Source organism: Coregonus clupeaformis, unplaced genomic scaffold (genome assembly GCF_020615455.1).
Source record: "Coregonus clupeaformis isolate EN_2021a unplaced genomic scaffold, ASM2061545v1 scaf0076, whole genome shotgun sequence".
NCBI lineage: Eukaryota > Metazoa > Chordata > Actinopteri > Salmoniformes > Salmonidae > Coregonus > Coregonus clupeaformis.
The window spans coordinates 3,075-29,667 of NW_025533531.1; the positions used below are offsets into that span (position 1 = coordinate 3,075).

Sequence of the window (26,593 nt, forward strand, 5' to 3'; positions counted from 1 at the left end):
CTACTGCAGGTCAGGAGTCACTGCACTGCCCTCTAACACTGGACCAGAGGGACTCACTGATACTGACGTGTTCCAAGGAGGATCTGGAGGGATGGAGACAAAGAGGCAAAAACACCTGGAAGCAATACAATATAACATAAAAACACACAACAGAAAACTATAATACTAACATATAAAATATGCTAAAAATACTATACTACTTCTACATTACTACTATATCTGCTACTATTGTTACACTTTTATTACTAATACTACTACATTGGTACATATATGTTTAGAATATTACTACTGTATGACTACATTACTAATGCTATATTGTTATAAACTACTAATACTACTAAATAAATATACTACTGCTACTATTGTTACCGCAAATAACAATTGCTAATGCTAAAACTAAACTACTACTATACTACTACTACTATGCTAATATACTACTACAACAAAAAATACTAAAATCAAATTACATTATAAAAACAATACTAAAATTACTACAATATTACTATACTACAAATAAACTAATAATACTATACACTAAACTATAAAATTAATTGTACTGCATAACTTAATGTAAAACAACACAAACAAAAATAAGTAATAAACTACTACTAAAAATTGTTAAAAAAAAACTACATGTACACTATACACACTAAAACAAACTACTACTACTACTGCTACTATTGTTACTACTGCTATACAACTACCAACTAACTAATTACCACTGCAATACACGTTACACTAAACTACTACTATACTAACATACACACTACTACTGATATGACTGCTACTACTACTGCTAACTACTACAACACAAAAACACTAATTAAACTACTACTATAATTACACGTACTATTGTTACTGCCACGCTACTATACTATTGTATACAATTGTACTGCTACTACTATAGCTACAACACAACTACTACCATACACTATTGAACAATGAATACTATAAAATAAATATATAATACTATAATGTTACTAAAAATAAATAAAAACAAAAACTATACTACAATTATATAAATAAAACATATTGCTACTTACTACTACTACTATACTATACTATACTACTACTATACTGCCACTATTGTTACCACTATACTACCACTATACATTACCACTATAACTATAACCACAATACAGTTAAACACTTAATACACTAAGTACTACACTAAATAACTAAAAATAATTTACAAAATACTAACATAAAAACTACTATACACTACTATTGTTACTACTACACTATATACAACTACTACTACTGCCACCATTGTTACTAATACTAAACTAAAATAATACACTATATACTACTATACTGACTACAATAACTAATTGTTACTACTCACTATTACTAATACACAAACATATATACAAAACACTATTGTTACTACTACTATACTACTAACTATATATAAACAAATTAATACCACTATAATACACACACGCTATATGCTACATTGTACTGTATGCTACTAATAACAAATTTTATACATTACTAAAAAAAAAAAAACTAAACAAAAGAGACCAACAAAATACAAACATGCATTTTAAAAGCATAAAAAAAAAACAACTACTACACTAATTGTAACTACTATAAAACAGACAAATATACTACTACTACTATACTACTAATAAGAATTGTTATAATATAAAAAAAAACTAATTGTTATTATATTAAAAAAATAATAAAAAAATAAACTAAATAAAAAAATAAATATACCACAAAATCACATACTACTATATTGTTATAATACTACTACTACTACTACTACTATACACATGAATAAAGACTAAAAAAAAAAAAAAAAAAAATAAAAAAACTAACTAACAAGGTAACTAATACTATAAAGAAAATATATACTACTATAAACTACACTACTACTACTACTACTATACTACTGCTGCTACTACTACTACTACTACATTGTAATAAAAAAACAATAAGTTATAATAAAATGTTACACAAATAAGTTAAATAATATAATAATATACTATTATTATACTACTATAACTATACTGACTATAAAAAAATACATGACTAAAAATAATGATAATATAAAAGAAAAACGAAAAAAAAAATAATAATAAAAATAACATAAACTTATAACAATAACTACTAAAAAAAACTATTAGACACTAGACTATATAACTACATAACAAAAAAAAAAAATACATTAGAACATAAACAAAACACTATGATATATAACTACTATGACTAAATACACTATAAATATAAACAGATATATAACACAAAACAAAGACAAAAACAAAAAAAAATAAATACAGAAATAAAATGACTACTATAAACATAACTACATAACTACATAACAAAACACTATGACTACTATAACTATCATGACTACTATAAAATAACAAAACTACGACAAAAGACAAAACACAACTACTATAACTACATAACTAATAATATAATATGACTACTATAACAAGACTATATAACTACTAAACACAAACACAGACAAGAAATAAATAAACACTAAGATGAAAAAATATAACTACACAACATATAACAAGACACAAACACTATAACTAATAAAATGACTACTATAAAATAAAGAAATAAATATAACACTATATGAAAACACAAAACTATGACTACTATAACTACTAGAACTATAAAATAACTACTATAACTAAAAAAATAAAAAGATATAGACTAAAACAAGACTATATAACAATAACAATAAACATACTACTATGAACATAACAATAACTATATGAACTACTATAACTAAGACAATGACTACTATAAATATAAAAAACATAAATAACACAGAAAATGACACCAGACAACACCAACACAATAACTACTATAACATACAAGAAAAACCTAAAACAAACACAAAAACTACTAACCAACACTAAATAACTACAAAAGAACAAACAAAAATGAACAAAATGACAAAGAAACACTATAATACTAAACTAAAACTAAAACAAAAAAGCACAAAAAAACAATAATACTATAAACATACACTAGAAATAAACAATAACAAGATACTATAAAAAACACTAGACACTATAACTATATAAAAATGACTACTATAACAACATAACTAATAAAAAAAAAACTACAAATAATAACTATAAACACAGACAAAACTATGACTACTATAACTACTATAACTAATGACATATAACTACATAACACTATAACATAGAAAAATATGACACTAAAAATGACAAAACTACTATAACTACATAACTACTAGACTAATGACACTATAAATATGATACTATAAATATAAAAGACTAACTACTATGACTATATAAACAAACAATAACTACTAGACTATATAACTATAAAACAAACTATACAACTACTATAACTACTATAACTACTATGACTACTATGACTACTACAACTACTATAACTACTATGACTACTATAACTACTATGACTACTATACTAATGACTACATAACATAAACTAATAACTACATGACAACACTAGACCAATAAAAGACTAATAAAATAAATATGAATATGATATAGAAAATACTATAACAAACTACTATAATATATGACAAGACTATATAACTATATAACTACTATGACTACATAACTACTATAACTAATAAATATAATATATGACTACATAATATATGACTACTATGACCAATAAACTATAAATATAAATAGAAATAACATAATATATAAAATGACTAATAACATATAACAATAAAAACACCATAATAATAACAATAACGATATGATAATAATAATAAAATAACTATATAACACTATAATAATGATACTATAAAAAAATAATATATAATACTAAACACTAGACTACCATAAACAGACTACAGAATATAACTACTATAACTATATAACTACATGACTACATAACTACTATGACTAATAACTAATAACTACTATGACTACATGACACTATGACAATAACACTAGAACTATGACTACATAAAATAAAAAATACATGAAATGACAAAACACTATGAACTATGACCACTATAACTACTAAACAAGACTACTATAACTACTATGACTACTATAACACATAACAAGACTATATAATATATAATATATGACTATATAACATATAAAATAACACTATGACAAGACTAATAAACTATAATACTATAACAAACTACATAACTATATGATACTAAAAAGAAATAAACATGAACCATAACTACATAATAATAAACTATAACTAATAAAATAATATATAAACTATAACTACAGACTATATAAAATAAAATGATATATGACATAAACTAATAACAATGACCATATGAAATAACATATAACTACTATAACTACTATAACTAATAACACATAACTACATACACAAACACTATGACTACTATAATATATAACTATATAACATATAATAATAACACTATGACTACATAAATATAACTAATGACAATGACACTATAACAATGAACAGAAATAACAATAACTACTAAACTACTAGAATATAAACAAACACTATGACAATGACAATGACTATATAACTACTATAACTACTATGACTACATAACTACTATAACTAATGACTAATAACTACTATGACTACTATAACACATGACATATGACTAATAACCACTAGAATATAACTAATAACTACTATAATATATAAAATAACATATGACTACTATGACTACTATAACTAATAATATATAAAATAAAATAACTACATGAATATAACAATAAACAAACTACTATAACTACTATGACTACTATAACTACTATAACTACTATAACTACTATGACTACTATAACTACTATAAACATGAACTATAACTAATAATAATGACTACATGACTAAGACTACTATAACATATGACTACTATGACTATATAACTACTATAACATATAACACATGACTACTATAACTAATAACAATAAAAGACAATAACACATAACACATAACTAAAAAATAACTACTAGACTACTATAACTACTATGACTACTATAACTACTATAACTACTATAACTACTATGACTACTATGACTACTATAACTACTATGACTACTATGACTACTATAACTACTATAACTACTATAACTACTATAACTACTATAACTACTATAACTACTATGACGACTATAACTACTATAACATATAAACTACTATAATACTATAACAATGACTAATAACACCAAACAAAAATGACAAAAAATAAAATGACAATGACATAAAAAAACAATAAAAAAAAAATATGAACTATGACTATAAAAAAACTAAAATAACTAATGACTACTATAACAATAACAAAACTAATAACTACTAGAAATAATATATAAAATAACAAGAAATAATAATAATACAGATATATAACTAATAATATATAACTACTATGACTAAAATACTATAATATATGACAAAAATAAACTACATGATATATAACTACATGACTATATAACTACTATAACTACTATGATAATAACTACTATAACACTATAAAAAAAAATAATATAAAACATGAACTAAACAAAAAAGAAAAACAAGACATATGACCATAACATATAAAATGAAATAAAAAAAGAAAAACTACTATGACTACAAAACTATGATAATAACATAATATATAATATATAACTATATAACTATATAACTATATGAACTATAACTACAAACTAATAACTAAGACAAAAAATAAAATGATACTATAACACTATAATAATAAACTATAAAATGACAATAACTACATAATACTAAACATATGACTAATGAAAAAAAGAATATGACTACTATAATATATAATAATAAACTATAAATATGACTACCATAACTATATAACTACATGACACTAGACTACATAACAAAAATATAACTAATAATATATAACACATAACTAACACATAACTACAAATACAGAAATAATACATGACTACTATGACTAAAAAATAATAAGAACTATAAAATGACTACTATGATAAAACTACATAACTAAGACTATAGATATAAAACTATAACTACTATAACAATGACAAGACTATAACTACTATGACTAATAATACTATAAACTATAACTACTATGACTAATAACTAATGATGAACTATAACTAAAACTAATGACTAAGATATATAAAATAACTACTATAACACATGATAATAACTAATAACTATATGACTAATAATAATAACTACTATGACTATAACTATATAACCACTATAACTACTAAACTACTATAAACTATAACTAATAATACAAACACAGACTACTATAACTACTAGACTAATGAACTATAATACATAACTACTATGACTACTATAACTACTATACACTAACTACTATAACAATAACACATAATATATAACATATGACTAATAACTATATAACCACAAACACTATAACTATAGACTAAAAAATAAAAAAAAGACTACATAACTATATGACTACATAATACATAACACTATAGATAATAATATATACTACTATGATACTATGACACTATAACTACTATAATACTATAATACTATGACTATAAAATATAACTACATGACTAATAACATATAACACTATAACTAAAACTAAAATATAACAAAATACTAGACTAATAAATATAAAAAACTAATAAAAGAAATGACTAATAACTATATAAAATATGACTACATAATACTATAACTAATAACCACATAACTACTATGACTACTATAACTATATAACTACATGAAATAACTATATAACTATATGACTACATAAATAAACTACTATAACTACTATAACTAATAACTAATGATACTATAATACCATAACTATATAACACTATGACTACTATAACAATGACTAAGACAATAACTAGAAATAAAAAACAATGATACATAAACATGACAATAAACAAAAAGACTACTATAAAATAAAAGAAAAACAAAAAAAACTATAACTAATAATACAAACTACTATAACTAATGACTACTATAACTATATGACTATATAACTAATAACACATAAATATGACTACTATAATATAAACAATGAAATAACAAAAAAGACTAATAACAAAACTACTAAAAATAATACATAACACTATAATAAAACACTAGAATATAAATATGATAAAATAAGACTAAACCAAAAAAATATATAAAAGACTAAAAAAAAATATGACTACTATGACTACTATAATATAGACTAATAACATATAAACTATGAATATAACTAATAACTAAAAACAAAAAACAAAATACTATAACTACTATAACTACTAAATATATGACATATAATACTATAACTACTATAACACTAGACTACTATAACTAAGACTAATGATAATAATACTATAAACATAACTACTATAACAATAACTACTATAATATGATATATGATACAAAACTATAAAAAACAATGACTACTATAACTACTATAACTATATGACATATGACTATATGACTATATAATAATGACACTATAACTAATAACACTATAACTACTATGACTACATAACTATAACTAATAACACTAGAAATAACATATAATATAAATACAAATACATAAATAAGACTAATAACTAATAACTACATAATACAGAAATAAAATGAAATAACATATAAATATGACTACTATAACTATATAACTACATAACACAGACTACTATAACATATAATAATAACTACTATAAAATGAAAAAAAGACATATAATACAGACTACAAAAATAAAAAAATAGACTAATAAATATAACTATATAACTAATAAACTATGACTATATAACTACAAAACATAACTAAAAACATGAAATGACTATATGATACTATAACTAAAATAATAAAAGAAAGACTACTATAACTACTATAACTATATAACTACTATGATATATAACATATAACTATATAACACTATAATACTATAAAATAACTACTATAACTATAGACTAATAAATATGACATATAATAAAACATATAAAAGACTACTATGACTACTATAACAATAATACTATAATAATAATAATAAAAAATACTAGACTACAAACTAATAATATATAATATATGACAATAACTATATAACAATAATATATAACTATATAATACATGACTATATAACTATATAACAATAACTAATAACTAATAACTATAGACAAAAAATAAAATAAAAAAAAAAAAAAAAAAAAAAAAACATATAACTACTATGACTACTATAAACTATAACTAATGACTATATAACTAAATAATACTAGACAATAAATATAAAAGACTACTATAAATATAATAAAAATATAACTACTATAACTATATGACAATAACAATGACTATATAACTATATAACTACTATAATATATAACTATATAACTACTATAACCATATGACTACTATAACTACTATAACTATATAACTACTACTATGACTACATAATACTATAACTACTAAACTACTATGACTAATAACTACTATGACTATATAACTATATAATAATGACTACAGAAAAAAATAAACAATATAACATATAAAATAACAAGACAATAAACTATAAACATAACTAATAATATAGACAAGACACTATGATAAAACTATATGACTACTATAACCAAAAATATAATACTATGATATATAACTAATAAAAAGAACTATAAAAGAAAAAAAAAAATAAACAAACTATATAACACTAGACTAATAACTACTATAAATATAATACTATGACTACATGACTACTATAAACTATAAACTATAACTACATAACTACTATGACTATATACACTATAAAAAAATATGAATAAGAAATAACAATAAAATAACTACTATAACTACTAGACTACTATAACACTATGACTACTATAACTATATAAACTATAAACTATGACACTATGACTATATAAAATAAAAACACTATGAACATAATATATGACATATAACATAAAACAGAAATATAACACTATAAAAAAACTATGAATATGACTACAAAAATGATACTATAACTATATAAAATAACTACTATAACTACTATGACTATATAAACTAGAAATAACTACAAAAATGACACTATAACTAATGAACATAAAAAAACTATAAAATAAATATAACATAAAAAACTATATAAAATGAACATAACAAAAAAGATACAAAAAGAACTATAATACTATAAACTATGACATATAAACTATAACTACTATGACTATATAACTACTATAACTACTATGACTACTATAACTATATAAACTATGACTATATAATATATAAACAGACTACTATAAAATAAACTAGACTAATAAAATAATATATGAACATAACACTATAACTACTATGACTACATAAATATAACTAATAAACTATGAAATAAAAAACACAAACAATAAAAAAAAACTACTATGATACATAAATATAATAATGACTACATGACTACTATAAATATAACTAATAACACATGACTAATAACACTATAATATATAAATATAATACTAAACTATATAAACATAACAAGACAATAAACTAGACAATAACAATGACACATGACTACTATAACAATAAACTATGACAATGACTATATAATATATAACTACTATGACTACTATGACTATATAATAATAACTAAAACTACTATAACAAGACACTATGACTACTATAAAATGACACTATAACTACTATAACTAAGATAATAACACTAAACATATAACAAGACTATATAACACACTATAACTATAGACTACATAACTAAAAAATGAAAAACACTATAAAAAAAATGATAAGAAATAACATATAACATATAACTATATAATAATAACAAGACTACCATGAAATAAACTATAACTACTATAACTACTATAACTACTAGACACTATAACATATAAAATAACTACAAATAAGAACTATAACTAAAAACTAACTAATAACTACTATAACAATGACTAAGATATATAATAATAAAATAAACATACTACAGACTATATAACATATAATACTATGACTATATAATACTATGACTAATAACTATATAAAATGACTAAAACTAATAATACATAACTAAGACAAGAACAAAAATAACATAGACTACTATGACATAAACATATAACTATATAACTACTATAACATATGATACTATAAATATAACTACTATAACTAAGAATATAATAAGACTAATAAAAAACAATAAAAAACATGACTAATAAAATAAAAGAAAAACACTATAACACTATGACTATATAAATATGACTACTAAATACTATAAACTATGAAAAACTACTATGAAATAACACATAAACATAATACTATAACTACTATAACTACTATGACTACTATAACTACTATAACTAAAATACTAAACACTATAACTACTATGACTATATAACTATATAAATATAATAATAAACATAATACTATAAATATAAAATAACAATAACATATACACTATAACAATAACAAAACTACATAATACTAGACTACTATAAAATAAAAGACAATAACACATAATACTATAAAATAAAATAAACATAACACAAAAATAAAAGACTACTATAACACTATGATATATAACAATAAAAAACAATAACATATAAAAAACATAAAATAATAAAAAATAAAATAACAAAACAAAAAATGACTAAAACTAATAAATATAAACTATGAAATAAAATGAATATAACAATAAAAAACTACTATAAATATAACTATAACTATATAAATATAACTAAAAACTAAACACTAAACTAATAATAACTATATAAAAAAAAATAACAAAATACTATAACTACTATAACTACATGACTACTATGACTAACACCACTACAAAAGACTCTTGTGGAATTACTAGCCTGTGTTTATCAGATTGTGTATTCATCAGTGGTTCCCAGGCATTGTTTTGACATGAACCACCAAGGGACATTTAAATGTTCTGGTGATCCATCAGATAATGGAAGCAATGTGGTTGACATGGTCTAGAATTTGGGTGTGACTCACCAGTGTGCCCATAGTTAGGTAAACATTCCCACTGACTTGATTCAACAAAATGTCGCTGAGTTTGGGGGCACATTATATGATGTTTATGATATTAAAACTTACACTGAATGTCGAGCTGGAGCAATGTTGAGTTGTCCGATCCGTGTTGATTCTTAGCTTTACAGTAGTACTGTGTACTACCATTAACATTAGCTACTGTGAGGTTCTGTTCAGATCCTATTACAGTGCGTGTTTTGCTCTTGTCCACTGAGTACCAGCAGTAGCTGGACACTGGTGGGTTGGCATCGCTACTGCAGGTCAGAGTCACTGAACTGCCCTTCAACACTGGACCAGAGGGACTCACTGATACTGACGTGTTCCAAGGAGGATCTGGAGGGATAGATTGGTGTCTGCATTAATAAAGAAGAAGAAGAAGAAGAAGAAGAAGAAGAAGAGCAGCAGCAGCAGCAGCAGCAACAACAACAACAACAACAACAACAGCAGCAACAACAACACCAACAACAACAACAACAACAACAACAACAACATTGTTAAATAACTGCCAAAAATGTTTGTCGATGGTTGAATTTGTCTTGTAACTACAGTATACATACAGAGTACGACCACTTCTATCATGGGTGAGTTCTGTTCTCCATGGTCGTTTCTGCCCTCACAGTAAAACTGGTGGACTTCTGCAGACACCATGGTCTCTTGCCTCTTCTTAACCCCAACCAGTACCACCTGGTCTCCCTTCACACTGTACCAGGTGAAGTTGCTTACTGGTGGGTTGCCATTGCTGCTGCAGGTCAGATTCACCATTGCACCGTCAAACACTGGTCCAGATGGGGTGACTGACACAGACATGGTTTTAGGACCATCTGGAGGGAAATAGACAATACAACTGTTATGCTGCATGTGTGACTGAAGGCTTCGTTAGCCCACTGAGCTAAAGCCTTTTAACACAAGTATTACAGTTGAAGTCGGAAGTTTACGTACACCTTAGCCAAATACATTTAAACTCAGTTTTTCACAATTCCTGACATTTAATTCCTAGTAAAAATTCCCTGTCTTAGGTCAGTTAGGATCGACACTTTATTTTAAGAATGTGAAATGTCAGAATAATAGTAGAGAGAATGATTTATTTCAGCTTTTATTTCTTTCATCACATTCCCAGTGGGTCAGAAGTTTACATACACTCAATTAGTATTCAGTAGCATTGCCTTTAAATTGTTTAACTTGGGTCAAACGTCTTGGGTAGCCTTCCACAAGCTTCCCACAATAAGTTGGGTGAATTTTGGCCCATTCCTCCTGACAGAGCTGGTGTAACTGAGTCAGGTTTGTAGGCCTCCTTGCTCGCACACACTTTTTCAGTTCTGCCCACACATTTTCTATAGGATTGAGGTCAGGGCTTTGTGATGGCCACTCCAATACCTTGACTTTGTTGTCCTTGAGCCATTTTTGCCACAACTTTTGGAAGTATGCTTGGGGTCATTGTCTATTTGGAAGACCCATTTGCGACCAAGCTTTAACTTCCTGACTGATGTCTTGAGATGTTGCTTCAATATATCCACATAATATTACTTCCTCATGATGCCATCTATTTTGTGAAGTGCACCAGTCCCTCCTGCAGCAAAGCACCCCAACAGCATGATGCTGCCACTCCCGTGCTTCACGGTTGGGATGGTGTTCTTCGGCTTGCAAGCTACCCCCTTTTTCCTCCAAACATAACGATGGTCATTATGGCCGAACAGTTCTATTTTTGTTTCATCAGACCAGAGGACATTTCTTCAAAAAGTATGATATTTGTCCCCATGTGCAGATGCAAACCGTAGTCTGGCTTTTTTTATGGCGGTTTTGGAGCAGTGGCTTCTTCCTTGCTGAGCGGCCTTTCAGGTTATGTCGATATAGGACTCGTTTTACTGTGGATATAGATATTTTTGTAACTGTTTCCTCCAGCATCTTCACAAGGTCCTTTGCTGTTGTTCTGGGATTGATTTGCACTTTTCACACCAAAGTACATTAATCTCTAGGAGACAGAACGCGTCTCCTTCCTGAGCAGTATGACGGCTGCGTGGTCCCATGGTCCCAGTACTTGCGTACTATTGTTTGTACAGATGAACGTGGTACCTTCAGGCATTTGGATTTTTTCTTTCTGAGGTCTTGGCTGATTTATTTCGATTTTCCCATGATGTCAAGCAAAGAGGCACTGAGTTTGAATGTAGGCCTTGAAATACATCCACAGGTACACCTCCAAATGACTCAAATGATGTCAATTAGCATATCAGAAGCTTCTAAAGCCATGACATCATTTTCTGGAATTTTCCAAGCTGTTTAAAGGCACAGTCAACTTAGTGTCTATAAACTTCTGACCCTCTGGAATTGTGATGCAGTGAATTATAAGTGAAATAATCTGTCTGTAAACAATTGTTGGAAAATGTACTTCTGTCATGCACAAAGTAGATGTCCTAACCGACTTGCCAAAACTATAGTTTGTTAACAAGACATTTGTGAAATGGTTGAAAAACTAGTTTTAATGACTCCAACCTAAGTGTATGTAAACTTCCGACTTCAACTGTATATAGGCTTACGTATCTTTACAGTCTGTAACCGACAGATCTCAACGACTCCAGACTACATTAGCCAACTGAGCTAAAGCCTAGTTGGTATATATAATGTACGTGACATTTAGCAGACACTTTTAGCCCTGGGAATTGAACCTAAAACCTTTGCTGAGGGAGTGCTTTGCTCTACTAACTGAGCTACAGATGACCACAGACTCATCATGGAACTGTCCTTTGATTCCTTTAACAACCTCCACTACACTTACACAGCACATGTAGTTGAGTGATCGTCGAATTTTGTGTTCCACACATATTCTTGGCTTCGCAGTAGAAGTGGGTATTGTCCGCCCAGATTTTGGTCTTCAGGACCTGGCTAAAGCCTGTAGCCCTGGTATTACCACCTCTCACTGAATACCAGCAGTATCTGATCACTGGTGGGTTGGCATCGCTACTGCAGGTCAGAGTCACTGCACTGCCCTCTATCACTGGACCAGAGGGACTCACTGATACTGACGTGTTCCAAGGAGGATCTGGAGGGAAAGAACATAATGATGATTAGCCTATCATGTCTACAAATGAATAAAACAAATTAATGTCAACATAACCGCAAAAAAAACAGTTTGAGCTGACGTAGACCTTTTTAAGAATACACTCAAATAAAAAAGGTTATTAAGGGGTTCTTTGTCAGGGGTGAGGGTGGCGTCAGAAAGCATTCAAACCCCTTGACTTTTTCCATATCTTGTTGTGTTACAGACTGAATTTAAAATGGATGAAATGGAGATGTTGTGTCACTTGCCTACACACAATACCCCAGAATGTCAAAGATATTTTTTAAGGAAAATGTATTACAAATGAAGGGCTGAAATGACTTGAGTCAATAAGTATTCAACCCCTTTGTTATGGCAAGCCTAAATAATTTCAGGAGTAAAAATGTGCTTAACAGTCTGTGTGCAGTAATATTGTTTAACATGATTTTTGAATGACTACCTCATCTCTGTACCCCACACATACAGTGGGGAAAAAAGTATTTAGTCAGCCACCAATTGTGCAAGTTCTCCCACTTAAAAAGATTGAGAGAGGCCTGTAATTTTCATCATAGGTGACACGTCATACTATGAGAAAATATGTTTTTGGTCAATAATAAAGCTTCTCAATACTTTGTTATATACCCTTTGTTGGCAGCGCATCACAGGTCAAACGCTTCCTTCGAAGTCTTCACAAGGTTTTTAAAACACTGTTGCTGGTATTTTGGCCCATTCCTCCATGCAGATCTCCTCTAGAGCAGTGATGTTTTTGGGGCTGTTGCTGGGCAACAAGGACTTTCAACTCCCTCCAAAGATTTTCTATGGGGTTGAGATCTGTGAGACTGGAGCCACTCCAGGGACCTTGGAAATGCTTCTTGACGGCCACTCGTTGCCCGGGCGGTGTGTTTGGGATCATTGTCATGCTGAAAGACCCAGCCACGTTTCATCTTCAATGCCCTTGCCCCTTGCTGATGGAAGGAGGTTTTCACTCAAAGTCTCACGATATGGCCCCATTCATTCTTTTCCTTCTGGCCACGGATCAGTCATCCTGGTCCCTTTGCAGAAAAACAGCCCCAAAGCATGATGTTTCCACCCCCATGCTTCACAGTAGGTATGGTGTTCTTTTGGAGGTAACTGCATTCTTTGTCCTCCAACCACGACGAGTTGAGTTTTTACCAAAAAGTTATATTTTTGGTTTCATCTGACCGACCATATGACATTCTCCCAATCCTCTTCTGGATCATCCAAATGCACCTAGCAAACTTCAGATGGGCCTGGACATGTACTGGCTTAAGCAGGGGGACACGTCTGGCACTGCAGGGATTTGAGTCCCTGGTCGGCGTAGTGTGTTACTGATGGTAGGCTTTGTTACTTTGGTCCCAGCTCTCTGCAGGTCATTCACTAGGTCCCCCTGTGGGTTCTGGGATTTTTGCTCACCGGTTCTGTGATCATTTTGACCTCACGGGTGAGATCTGCGATCTTGCGTGGAGCCCAGATCAAGGGAGATTATCAGTGGTCTTGTATGTCTTCCATTTCCTAATAATTGCTCCCACAGTTGATTTCTTCAAACCAAGCTGCTTACCTATTCCAGATTCAGTCTTCCCAGCCTGGTGCAAGTCTACAATTTTGTTTCTGGTGTCCGTTGACAGCTCTTTGGTCTTGGCCATAGTGGAGTTTGGAGTGTGATGTTTGAGGTTGTGGACAGGTGTCTTTTATCACCGATAATAAGTTCGAAACAGGTGCCATTAATACAGGTAACGAGTGGAGGACAGAGGAGCCTCTTAAAGAAGAAGTTGCAGGTCTGTGAGAGCCAGAAATCTTGCTTGTTTGTAGGTGACCAAATACTTATTTTCCACCATATTTTGCAAATAAATTCATTAAAAAAATCCTACAATGTGATTTTCTTAGATTTTTCTTTCTCAATTTGTCTGTCACATAGTTGACCTATGATGAAAAAAGGCTCTCTTTTTTAAGTGGGAGAACTTGCACAATTGGTGGATGACGAAATACTTTTTTCCCCACTGTACATTTATCTGTAAGGTCTCTCAGTCGAGCAGTGAATTTCATACACAGATTCAACCACAAAGACCAGGAGGTTTTCCAATGCCTCGCAAACAAGGGCACCTATTGGTAAAATGAAAAGCTGAAATTCTGAGTCAATAAGTATTCAACCCCTTTGTTGTACAAGCCTAAATAAGTTCAGGGAGTAAACATTTGTTAACAACTCACATAATAATCATGGACTCACTCTGTGTGCAATAATAGTTTTAAAGATGATTTTTGAATGACTACCCATCTCTGTACCCCACACACAATTATCTGTAATGTCCCCAGCCAGAGCAGTGAAATACTCAACCACAAAGACCAGAGAGGGTTTTCCCAATGCCTCACAAAGAAGGGCACCTATTGGTAGATAGTAAAAAAAAAGCAGACATTGAATATCCCTTTGAGCATGGTTAAGTTATTCATTACACTTTGGATGGTGTATCAATACCCCCAGTTACTAGAAAGATACAGGTGTCCGTCCTAACTCAGTTGCCGGAGAGGAAGGAAACCGCTCAGTGATTTCACCATGAGGCCAATGGTGACTTTAAAACAGTTGCAGAGTTTAATGACTGTGATGGGAGAAAACTGAGGATGGATCAACAACATTGTAATTAATCCACAATACTAACCTAAATGACAGGATGAAAAGAAGGAAGTCTGTACAGAATAAAAATAGAGTGGTTTCCTTCCTCTCCTGAAACTGAGTTTGGAAGGATGCATCATTCATCATTAAGTTCGGGGCCCTGGGTCTGAACCCTGCCCTGTGCAACTGGGTACTGGACTTCGTGACGGGCCGCCCCCAGGTGGTGAAGGTAGGAAACAACACCTCCACTTCGCTGATCCTCAACACAGAGCCTCTTCAAACTCAGGAGGCTGAAGAAATTTGTCTTGGCCCCTAAAACCCTCACAAACTTTTACAGATGCACAATTGAGAGCATCCTGTTGGGCTGTATCACCGCCTGGCACGGGAACTGCACCGCCCGCAACCGCAGGGCTCTCCAGAGGGTGGTGCGGTCTGCCCAACGCATCACCGGGCGAAACTACCTGCCCTTCAGGACACTCTACAGCACCCGATGCTCACAGGAAGGCCAAAAAGATCATCAAGGACATCAACCACCCGAAGCCACGGCCTGTTCACCCATTATCATCCAGAAGGGAGCAGTACAGGTGCATCAAAGCTGGGGCCCAGAGACTTAATGTGGTCTCTGTAGCTCAGCTGGTAGAGCACGGGTGTAGGGTAGTGGGTTCGATGGGCACATACACAAAAAATGTATGCGTATGACTGTAAGTCGCTTGGATAAAAGCGTCTGCTAAATGGCATATATATTATTATTATTATTAATAACACCTTCTATCTTAAGGCCATCAGACTGTTAAATAACCATCATAGTGGCTCCACCCGGTTACGAACCGCCAGAGGCTGTTGCCCCATAACATAGACGGTCACTGGTCACTTAATAATGGAACACTAGTCACTTTAATAATGTTTACATACAGCTTACTCCATCCATATGTATATACTGTATTCTATTCTACTGTATTTTAGTCAATGCCACTCCGACATTGCTAATATTGATATATTTCTTAATTCCATTCTTTTACTTTTAGATTTGTGTGTATTGTTGTGAATTGTTAGATACTACTGCACTGTTGGAACACCCGCCATAACATCTGCTAAATATGTGACCAATACAATTTGATTTGATTTGATTTGATCTTTGTAGTGACTGGGTGTATTAATACACCATCCAAAGTGTAATGAATAACTTCACCGTGCTCAAGGGGAGTGTGGGGTACAGAGATGAGGTAGTCATTCAAAAATCATGTTAAACACTATTATTGCAAACACAGTCCATGCAAATTATCATGTGAATTGTTAAGAAATGTTTAACTCTTGAACTTATTTAGGCTTGCCATAACAAAGGGGTTGAATACTTAATGACTCAAGACATTTTAGCTTTACATTTTTTATTAATCTGTAAAAATGTCTAAAAACATCATTCCACTCTGACATTATGGGCTATTGTGTGTAGGCCAGTGACAAAACATCTCAATTTAATCCATTTTCAAATGCAGGCTGTAACACAACAAAATGTGGAAAAAGTCAGTGGGTGTGAATACTTTCAGAAGGCACTGTACACATAACTAGGAAAAAAATGAGGTGCCCAACCTTCATCAACATAAATCACTTAAATTTACAGAAGACCAGCAAAAAAAAACAAGGATTGCAAATGCCAGCCCAACAGACATCCCCGACAGGACAGAGTGGAGTGACAGCTAGAGACCATGACAACAGTAACAGATGGCACAAATACAACATGCTAATAGGCCCGCAGCCGGCACATTGCCCCACCTACATTTCAAGGTGCAGTAATTAGGGAGCACACACACACACACACATTTGACAAACACACTTGCACACACACACACTGTTAGTGAGCGATTGATATGTTTTTGAGCTGTCAGTTCCTTCTCTTAATTTAAATTTCAGGTTGTAATGCAACAAAATAGGAAAAAAACGCCAAGGGGGATGAATACTTTTGCAAGAATGGGCAAAAATCCCAGTGGCTAGTGTTACGGGAGGGGGTCGCAGTTCCGGAGCGGCCCACTAGGTGTCACCCTCCGACAACCTTAGGCACCTCCTCACTCACAGTCTGGACTAATCAGTATCCTATTGGTGTCACCTGTGTCTACCTGTTCACCTGTGTCTACCTGTTCACCTGTGTCTACCTGTTCACCTGTGTCTCCCTGTTCACCTGTGTCTCCCTGTTCACCTGTGTCTACCTGTTCACCTGTGTCTCCCTGTTCACCTGTGTCTCCCTGTTCACCTGTGTATTTATGACCTCACTTCCCTGTCTTCCCTTGCTCAGTTTTCTCTGCTAGTTTCTCTATGTCCTGCAGTACTACTCAGTGTCTGATCGGAGACGTATGTACAGGTACTCGAGAAGTGTTCTCCCTGTTTCATTGTTGTTTTCAGTCGTAGTTAGTATTTCGTATGTTTGCTGTCAGCCTGTTTTTGGAGACCAATTTGCTCCTCCTTTATTTTATCTTGACAAGTCCGTTATTTTGTATCCTGGCTTTTGGACCACCAGTAAAGATCCTTGTTTCACCATCTCTGCCTACTGCCTACTGTCTATCCTGCACCGCACCTGGGTCACACCTCACACCAACCCTTACAATGTACCATTACACTACACCTTTACCCATAAAGGTATTGACCATTACCATGTGAGTACCTAACAACCGTAAGCGCATCTAAAGTATCATATATGTACAGTGCATTCAGAAAGTATTCAGACAATTTTACTTTTTCCAAATGTTGTTACGTTACAGCCTTATTCTAAAATAGATTAAATTGCTGTTTTCCCCCTCATCAATCTACACACAATACCCCATAATGACAAAGCAATAACAGGTTTTTATACATTTTTTGCAAATGTATAAAAAATAAAACTGAAATATCACATTTCAATAAGTATTAAAAACCTTTACTCAGTACTTTGTTGAAGCACCTTCGGCAGCGATTACAACCTTGAGTCTTCTTGGGTATGACGCTACAAGCTTGGCACACCTGTATTTGGGGAGTTTCTCCCATTCTTCTCTGCAGATCCTCTCATACTCTGTCAGGTTGGATGGGGAGCGTTGCTGCACAGCTATTTTCAGGTCTCTCCAGAGATGTTCGATCAGGTTCAAGTCCGGGCTCTGGCTGGGCCACTCAAGGACATTCAGAGACTGGTCCCGAAGCCACTCCTGCATTGTCTTGGCTGTGTGCTTAGGTTGTCATGTTTAATTGTCCTGTTGGAAGGTGAACCTTCGCACCAGTCTGAGGTCCTGAGCGCTCTGGAGCAGGTTTTCATCAAGGATCTCTCTGTACTTTGCTCCATTCATCTTTCCCTCGATCCTGACTAGTCTCGTAGGGATGGTGCCAGGTTTCCTCCAGACGTCACGCTTGGCATTTAGGCCAAAGAGTTCAATCTTGGTTTCATCAGACCAGAGAGTCTTGTTTCTCATGGTCTGAGAGTCCTTAGGTGCCTTTTGGCAAACAACAAGCGGGCTGTCATGTGCCTTTTACTGAGGAGTGGCTTCCGTCTGTAAAGGCCTGATTGGTGGAGTGCTGCAGAGATGGTTGTCCTTCTGGAAGGTTCTCCCATCTCCACACAGGAACTATGGAGCTCTGTCAGAGTGACCATCTGGTTCTTGGTCCCCTCCCTGACCAAGGCCCTTCTCCCCTGTTTGCTCAGTTTGTCCGGGCGGCCAGCTCTAGGAAGAGTCTTGGTGGTTCCAAACTTCTTCCATTTAAGAATGATGGAGGCCACTGTGTTCTTGGGTCCTTCAATGCTGCAGAAATGTTTTGGTACCCTTCACCAGATCTGTGCCTCGACACAATCCTGTCTCGGAGCTCTACAGACAATTCCTTCGACCTCATGACTTTGGTTTTTGCGCTGACAGTGCACTGTCAACTGTGGGACCTTATATAGACAGGTGTGTGTCTTTCCAAAATCATGTCCAATCAATTGAATTTACTACAGGTGGACTCCAATCAAGTTTTAGAAACAAATCAAGGATGATCAATGGAAACAGGATGCACCTGAGCTGAATTTCGAGCCTCATAGCAAAGGGTCTGAATACATATGTAAATAAGGTATTTCTGTTTCTTTTGCTTTGTCATTATGGGGTATTGTGTGTAGATTGATGAGGAAAAAAAGTGTTTTAATCTATTTTAGAATAAGGCTATAACGTAACAAAATGTGTAAAAAAGGGAAGGGGTCTGAATACTTTCCGAATGCCCTGTAACAGTAGAACCTGTTATTGTTTCTACCTGGAACCAGAAGGTTCTTCATGAAAGTTTTCAAAAAAATTAAAGGGTTGTTTGTGGCACTCTTAGGGACAAATGACAGAATGTCTATTGGTTTTAATCTTTTAACAATCTGTCTCAATCGTTATCATACCCACAGACCCCACGCCCTCTTTTACGCTGCTGCTACTCTGTTTATTATCTATGCGTAGATAATTGCATTAAAATGCTAATCAATTTATAACATTTTTGAGATGCATTTTTTATTTTTATTTTTTTATTCTGTCTCTCACTGTTCAAATAAACTTACCATTAAAATTATAGACTGATCATGTCTTTGTCAGTGGGCAAAACGTACAAAATCAGCAGGGGATCAAATACTTTTTTCCCTCACTGAACAGCACTACTACGTTAAAATGCAGTAATGTTTTGTATATTTACTATATTTTCACTGCAACCAGTAGCTGGGATTTTATTTTACAGTGTAATGAAGAACCCTCTGGTTCTATCAGTGTAATGAAGAACCATACAAAAAGGGTTATTCAAAGAACCAATATAAAAAGGTTATCCAGAGCCCAAAAAAGGGTTCCCCTAAAGGGACAAAATTATGAACCATTATTTGGTACTAACTAGTACTATGAAGGTGATCTGTTTCTTTGAATGTTTTTCAGATGGAAGGAGGTGGAAAAACAGCCAAATGCTTGTTACTTGTTACCCATCATGACCCTTAAAGATACTGTAACACACTCCATAAGCAATCTAGTCTTTAACCGGTGAAGTAGTCCTGGCCCACTATTTGGAATACACCGATCTGCATACTCACTAGTGCAGTCTGTTCCTTCCACCCCACCTTGACACAGGGTACCTGAAAAACACAGCAACTCACTATCAGGACAGGACTGCAGGGTTGGCTTCAATTGACCCCAACCCTGCTGGATAGATGGCTTAGACAACAATCTCTCCTTAACAAATCTATACTAACTCTAACCCTGCTGGATAGATGGCTTAGACAACAATCTCTCCTTAACAAATATATACTAACTCTAACCCTGCTGGATAGATGGCTTAGACAACAATCTCTCCTTAACAAATATATACTAACTCTAACCCTGCTGGATAGATGGCTTAGACAACAATCTCTCCTTAACAAATATATACTAACTCTAACCCTGCTGGATAGATGGCTTAGACAACAAACTACTAGGTTAGTAAAAAGATGAACAGTTTATAATTATTTAACTGCTCCCCAATTGATTAACCATTAACCAATACAATGGACATAATCTGAGGCCGTATTTATAAAGTGTTCCAGAGAAGGAATGCTGTTCTGGGATCAGGTCCCTCCTGTCATCTCATCTTTATTTATTCTGATCTAAAATGTTAAACTGGTTCCAGATCAGCTATCCTACTCTGAGACAATATGGCCCCTGAAATGATCTGACCACTGGTCTTAGTGATCTAACAGGATGTTTTCATTTCCAATGTGACTATTGATCTGGGAGGAAACCGGGACCACAGCAGCTTATTTTGGAAATTAAGTACCAGTCGAAAGTTTGGACACACCTACTCATTCCAGGGTTTTTCTGTATTTTTACTATTTTCGACATTGTAGAATAATAGTGAAGATTTCAAACTATGAAATAACACATATGGAATCATGTAGTAACCAAAAAATCTATGTTATATGTGAGATTCTTTAAATAGCCACCCTTTGCCTTGATGACAGCTTTGCACACTCTTTGCATTCTCTCAACCAGCTTCACCTGGAATGCTTTTCCAACAGTCTTGAAGGAGTTCCCACATATGCTGAGCACTTGTTGGCTGCTTTTCCTTCACTCTGCGGTCCAACTCTTCCCAAACCATCTCAATTGGATTGAGGTCGGGGGATTGTGGAGGCCAGGTCATCTGATGCAGCACTCCATCACTCTTCTTCTTGGTCAAATAGCCCTTACACAGCCTGGAGGTGTGTTGGGTCATTGTCCTGTTGAACAACAAATGATAGTCCCACTAAGCCCAAACCAGATGAGATGGCATATCGCTGCAGAATGCTGTGGTAGCCATGCTGGTTAATTGTGCCTTGAATTCTAAATAAATCACAAACAGTGTCACCAGAAAATCACCCCCACACCATAACACCTCCTCCTCCATGCTTTACGGTGGGAACCATACACATGCGGAGAAATTCCACAAATTAACTTTTTAAGAAGGCACACCTGTTAATTGAAATGCATTCCAGGTGACTACCTCATGAAGCTGGTTGAGAGAATGCCAAGAGTGTGAAAAGCTGTCATCAAGGCAAAGGGTGGCTACTTTGAAGAATGAATCTCAAATATAAAATATATTTTGATTTGTTTAACACTTTTGTGATTACTACATCATTCCATATTTGTTATTCCATTGTTTTGATGTCTTCACTATTATTTTACATTGTAAAAGTAAAGAAAAAAAGATAAATATGTAGGTGTGTCCAAAATTTTGACTGGTAGTGTATGTGTCAGTGTTCTGCAGAACTGAATTAGTGGTCTCTGTTTGCAGGGCTGGGTTCAACAGAACTGAGTTAGTGGTCTCTGTTTGCAGGGCTGGGTTCAACAACCCAATACAATACTGACACTGAATGAATAAATATCCTATCATAACCTACATTAATTGATCAATTGATCATTCTTCAATTCCTCTAAAAATTGAAAATTCTTCCTTCTCAAAATTGACCTGAACATATATGATCTGTAAGAAAGAAATGTATAAAATCAAAAAGCACATTTTCTAAGCACCTTTCAGCAGCCAGCCCAGAAAGATCAGTCTCTCTGCTCCTTGCATCTCTACACGGGGAGAGATAAACACACACACACACACACACACACACACACACACACACACACACACACACACACACACACACACACACACACACACACACACACACACACATACACACACACACACACACACACACACACACACACACACACACACACACACACACACACACACACACACAATGACACTCTCACTACATAACCATGAAAAGGCACAATTATTACAGTTTTTTTTGATTGCTTAAGCACGATTTTCAAAACAGGGCCCGTGTTTTCAAAAACACTACACACAATTAGCACAACCACACACCCAATTAGCTAAAACACTACAGATCCTTTGCAAAATTAAACACTCTTGTAAAAACTATACACTTCTTTTCAAAAACCACACTTTGTTACCATATGAAACACACACGTTTCACATTACTATACTCTGTTTGCACGAGTTACACTCTGCTGTGATAAACCTAAAACACTTTTAGCACTTCTACTTCCCTATGATTAGAGTAGGCTACCTCAACAAAGTACAAATATAATGTAAATTCACCAAACACTACACAAGACCAATGTTGCAGACTGAAGAAACTCATTTATTTCTCAACACGCCCAAAATGTTGACATGGAGATTCATAATACTGTAACCAAACGTCACTTTACGTATTGTAAGTTCAAAAAAAATTAAAAAAAATAACTAGACATTGTCTCTTCCGCTCAGCTGGATCTGGCCAGAGAATTTCATCAACATCGCAGGCAATGTTGTCATTAGCAAGACACCTTGGAAAGAAACGTCTTGAATGACGAATCCATCCTTGCATTGCTGCTACCTCCATCTGGTCACAGGCCGGGGGTACCTCAGCCTGAGACGGAGATCATATACCTTCACCGCCATGCCGAGAAAAAACTATTCTATAGGGTTGAGGAATGGAGAGTATGGTGGAAGATATAGGACGGTGAAATGTGGATGTTGCTGAAACCAGTTCTGAACCAGAGCAGAGCGGGTGGAAAAGACACATTGTCCCAGACAACAATGTATTGCATATGATCGATTTGATGCTGTTATGTTGCTGCAATTGGTCCAAGAATGTAAGTATGAGTGCTGTGTTGTAAGGGCCCATATGGGCATGGCGGTGGAGGACCCCATTCTGTGTAATGGCTGCACAGAGTGTTATATTACCCCCACGTTGCCCTGGGACATTGACTACAGCCCTGTGGCCAATGATGTTTCTTCCCTCCTTCGTGTTCTCGTCAGGTTGAACCCAGCCTCATCTACGTAAATGAACTCATGCTGGATCTCCTCTCCATCCATTCGTAAAACTCTCTGAAAAACAGTGTCAGGCAAAATTGTGTAGTTCAGTGTAGATCTAGTATACATATTACAGTACAGTAAAAGATTATGAGACAGTATGCAAGATCACACTGCTAAAGTGAATACATACCTCTGCATAATCATGCCGCAGTCGTTTCACCCTTTCGGAATTGCGCTCGAAAGGCACTCGATACATTTGCTTCATTTGAATATGTTTTTTTTTAGGATGCGTGCCAGTGTTGATGTTGAGACCTGATGGATATCGTTCGAAAATGGCGTGGTTATTGACAATGTTAGCTTGGAGCTGCTTGAGTGTTATAGCATTGTTGGCCAAAACCATGTTTACTATCTCCCTCTCTTGCTGTTCTGTGAACATAGGAGGCCTTTCCCCCTTGTCGTCCCTGACCCTCAATCCTATGTAGAAAAAAAAACAGTATACAATAGTACAGTAATTTCACAGGAAAAAGGTAACAGAAGTGCTGATTGTTTTTTTTATCATGTTTTTGATATGATGATATTTTACAATACCTATTTTCCAGTCGAAATGTTCTCATCACACTTGCCACTGTATATCGGCTCAGATTTGGCTGTACTCGTAGTCCAGCCTCCCTCAGCGTCAGGCCGTGGTTGACAATGTGGTCAACCAGTGTTGCGCTGGATCTCATTTGTCAGATTCGGGTCCTCTTTGAGCACCTTCTTGTCTTCCTCTTCCTCTTCCTCTTCCCCTCCTCTTCCCCCCTCCTCGTCTCTCCTCGTCCTCTCGTCCTCCCTCGTTCTCCTCGTCCTCCTCCTCGTCCTCGTCTCCTCCCCTCGTTCTCCTCCTCGTTCTCCTCCTCGCTCTCTCCTCGCCTCCTCCCCTCAGCTCTCTCCTCGTCCTCCTCGCCCTCCTCCTCGTTCTCCTCCTCGTCTCCTCCTCGTTCTCCTCCTCCTCCTCCTCCTCCTCGTCTTACCTCTTTCTCTGACTCTTTCCATTGTGCTTGAAGACCGATGAACTCACCTGCTGCTTTTTATAGTGCTTATACACCTGATTGGTGTGTCTACAATTAAGCAAACGAGTGTTTGCACACCTGATGACTGTGTTGAACCAATTGGTTGGACGGTGTGGTAATTTGACAGTCAGTGCTTTGGTATTGCAAGGACGTGACTTCATGATAGATTTTTGTGTGTAATGTATGTTAAGTGTGTTTAGTGTTTTGCAAATCACTGTGTGTAGAGTTTTGCAACAAGTGTAAGGTTGACAATGTGCTTATAGTTGTGCAAATATGGGCTGATGTTTTGCTTCTTGAGTGTAAGGTTTTGCTAATAGTGTACTACTTTTAATTTTAGTGTGTAAGCAATCCAAAAAAACTGTAATAAATGTAAAAAATCGACATATCAAAAGTTTAACTAAATGATATCGTAAGTTCCTTAAACATCCATAAATGTTCAATCATTCATTCTTGTTCTTGTCACAATGATGTATTGTAAATACACAATAAATCAACCTACCGTATATTAAGTTTCCAACTCCTAGAAATGTAAAACGGTTCTAAATAGCTCAATGAATGGCCCGATGAAAGTCCTACTCATACTTGGTCATTCCTCTGAATGAAAACAGTGGTTCTTCTCACTCTTCCCCCAGAGACAGAGTGGTCCCGTCCTCAAGCACGAATACAGACTTCACTTACATCAGTAGCGTTCTAAAATGACT

At 33.5% G+C, this 26,593-nt stretch overlaps 1 protein-coding gene across 1 annotated transcript; it reads right to left on the reverse strand.

Moving 5' to 3' along the window:
• Positions 1–26,593, reverse strand: LOC123481043 (B-cell receptor CD22-like). Its single transcript, XM_045213054.1, has 7 exons — positions 26,392–26,593; positions 23,553–23,600; positions 21,605–21,646; positions 13,683–13,946; positions 11,470–11,733; positions 10,979–11,245; positions 1–83 (listed from the first exon to the last, which is right to left on the reverse strand). Exons 2-7 carry the CDS (start codon positions 23,596–23,598, stop codon positions 1–3), a joined length of 966 nt encoding a protein of 321 aa, XP_045068989.1. The 5' UTR covers positions 23,599–23,600; positions 26,392–26,593.

Bases quoted from the DNA above. Each gene is read 5' to 3' on its own strand.
- LOC123481043 (XM_045213054.1), bottom strand. From the start codon at position 23,598: ATGCAAGGAGCAGAGAGACTGATCTTTCTGGGCTGGCTGCTGAAAG. The intron at 11,734-13,682 runs GTAAGTGTAGTG...ATTTCCCTCCAG, and splicing joins CACTCAACTACATGTGCTGT to ATGGTCCTAAAACCATGTCT. The intron at 11,246-11,469 runs GTATGTATACTG...CTATCCCTCCAG, and splicing joins GATAGAAGTGGTCGTACTCT to ATCCTCCTTGGAACACGTCA.